The following is a 2442-nucleotide window of genomic DNA, read 5'->3' on the forward strand; positions in this document are numbered from 1 at the left end:
GATGTGCAGATGTCCTGTTTGATATGCAGTGTCGATGTGCAGATGTCCTGTTTGACTGATGTGCAGTGTTGATGTGCAGATGTCCTGTGTGACCGATACGCAGTGTCGATGTGTCGATGTCCTGTTTGATCGATGCTCAGTGTCGATGTGCAGATATCCTGTTTGATTGATGCGCAGTGTCAATGTGCAGATGTCCTGTTTGACTGATGCACAGTGTAAATGTTTAGATGTCCTGTTTGATTGATATGCAGTATTGATGTGTAAATGTCCTGTTTGATACACAGTGTCGATGTGCAGATGTCCTGTTTGATTGATACGCAGTGTCCATGTGCAGATGTCCTGTTGGATTGATACGCAGTGTCCATGTGCAGATGTCCTGTTTGATTGCTGCACAGTGTAAATGTTTAGATGTCCTGTTTGATTGATACACAGTGTTGATGTGTAAATGTGCTGTTTGATACGCAGTGTCGATGTGCATATGTCCTGTTTGACCGATGCTCAGTGTCGATGTGCAAATGTCCTGTTTGATGGATACGCAGTGTCGATGTGTCGATGTCCTGTTTGATTGGTACGCAGTGTCGACGTGCAGATGTCCTGTTTGATTGATACACAGTGTCGATATGTAGATGTCCTGTTTGATTGATGCGCAGTGTCGATGTGTCAATGTCCTGTTTGATTGATACGCAGTGTCGACGTGTAGATGTCCTGTTTGATTGATGCGCAGTGTAAATGTTTAGATGTTCTGTTTGATTGATACGCAGTGTCAGTGTGTAGATGTCTTGTATCAGTGAGAACGCTTTCCCTGCTAGGTCCCAATTTAACTTGATGCTTTAGGAACAAATCAGAGCCCTCATAAGGCCTCTATAATTACTTGTGAAACAGATTCTTAGTTCATATAGTAATAAGGCAGGTATATTTGGAGAACAGTGTGTCCCTTCCTTTCTAAACTGGTCCTTTGATTTGCAGTTTGACACTCAGGCCAGTGGTCTATTTTTAAAAACAAATGATATGAATTAATAGTATCCAGATCAGGTCATGTTTAAAGAACACCCACTATGTATGGAAATGCAAGTCTCCAAAACTGATTAATTGGGGGGGAATTGTGTGCATATCCAAATAACTTAATATACAAAATCTTTTTGAAGAAGTTTCCCCAGATGTATAAAATTAGACTACATAGAGTTCTCAGGAGCGCTTCCGTAGAGATTAGGCCTCATGACTCTTGGGTAAAATTGCCACCTTTTATTGATGAAGTAAATATTGATGTGCTAAGAAGTGGTCGTTTTTTGTGCAGTAGAAAAAGAGAGTGAGATTTACTAACTGCTCTTTCTCTCTTTTTGCCAGACTTAGAAATGGCTGTTGCGTATTGGAAGTTAGTGTTGTCTGGAAGATTTAAGTTTCTAGATCTCTGGAACACGTTCTTACTGGTAAGTGTCCTCCTGCGTCTCGCTCTCGTGCTCACTGTGGAGGGAGGTCGGTAGGTGTGAGGCTGCGTGTGATCATCCACCTCAGGCCTCACACGTGGAGGTTTTCAGCAGATGAACGTCCCACACAGAGATCCACAGGTCCAGACAGGTTGCCACTTGGCTCTGTCACCTTGCAGGAGACCGCAGGGCTGGGATGGGTCTGATCCGGGGCCACCTCAGAATGTGGCTCCTTGGCAGTCACGGAAGCTCCTCTCAGGCTGGGGTTCCTGGAGACTCTGCGACCCCAGCCCAGCAGCCCCCATGTTGTCTCCTCCGAGGACCTAGACAGTAATTCTGTCTTTCCACTGAGAACTCCGAATCCTCAACACAGTGCCAGTGCCACACTTCTGTATGTTGGTTTGAGTTCCAGAACTTTGGAGTGTATCTGGCGGTGCCCAGCCACTGTGTGTCTGTGGTCTGAGGCCATGCTCAGAAGGAAAGGAGGCCTTCATGGGCCCTCTGGAGAGACACCTTCCTGGCGTGGGACAGGGCTGTGTCATGCCAGCTCGTCTTGCTGGCAGCAGGTGCAGCTGTGGGTTGTTGAAAGTGAGTGGCCACAAGCCTGGTGATGGCAGAGATGCCCAGACCTCTTGCCATTCTGTCCATGAAAGTGAAAGAAGTGGTCTTCCAACGCCAACACACAGCCAGGCCAGGACCCACACCGCCTCCATTCACCTGAGACCGGGTGACACAGACTTTGCCACTTACGAGTCCTGTGGCTTGGGCAGGTCACTTCCACATGCCTCTGCTTTCTCATCTGGGAACGGCACCCAGAGAGCATGGCAGGCGGGGTGTGGAGCTGTCTGTGGAAGGTGATGTCACTGAGTCCTGTGGGTGGCACCCGGAGAGCATGGCAGGCGGGGTGTGGAGCTGTCTGCGGGAGGTGATGTCACTGAGTCCTGCGGGTGGCACCCAGAGAGCATGGCAGGCGGGGTGTGGAGCTGTCTGTGGAAGGTGATGTCACTGAGTCCTGCGG

At 48.4% G+C, this 2442-nt stretch overlaps 1 protein-coding gene across 1 annotated transcript in view; it reads left to right on the forward strand.

Annotated features, from left to right (window-relative positions):
- Nucleotides 1–2442, forward strand: part of DCUN1D2 (DCN1, defective in cullin neddylation 1, domain containing 2) — a 39490-nt gene that overhangs the window by 32229 nt on the left and 4819 nt on the right. The window contains exon 4 of the mRNA XM_011979424.1: nt 1345–1427. Coding sequence (XP_011834814.1) covers nt 1345–1427 — 83 coding nt within the window. The remainder of the gene's footprint in view (nt 1–1344; nt 1428–2442) is intronic.

This window comes from Mandrillus leucophaeus, unplaced genomic scaffold, assembly GCF_000951045.1.
Source record: "Mandrillus leucophaeus isolate KB7577 unplaced genomic scaffold, Mleu.le_1.0 Scaffold201, whole genome shotgun sequence".
NCBI classification, from domain to species: domain Eukaryota; kingdom Metazoa; phylum Chordata; class Mammalia; order Primates; family Cercopithecidae; genus Mandrillus; species Mandrillus leucophaeus.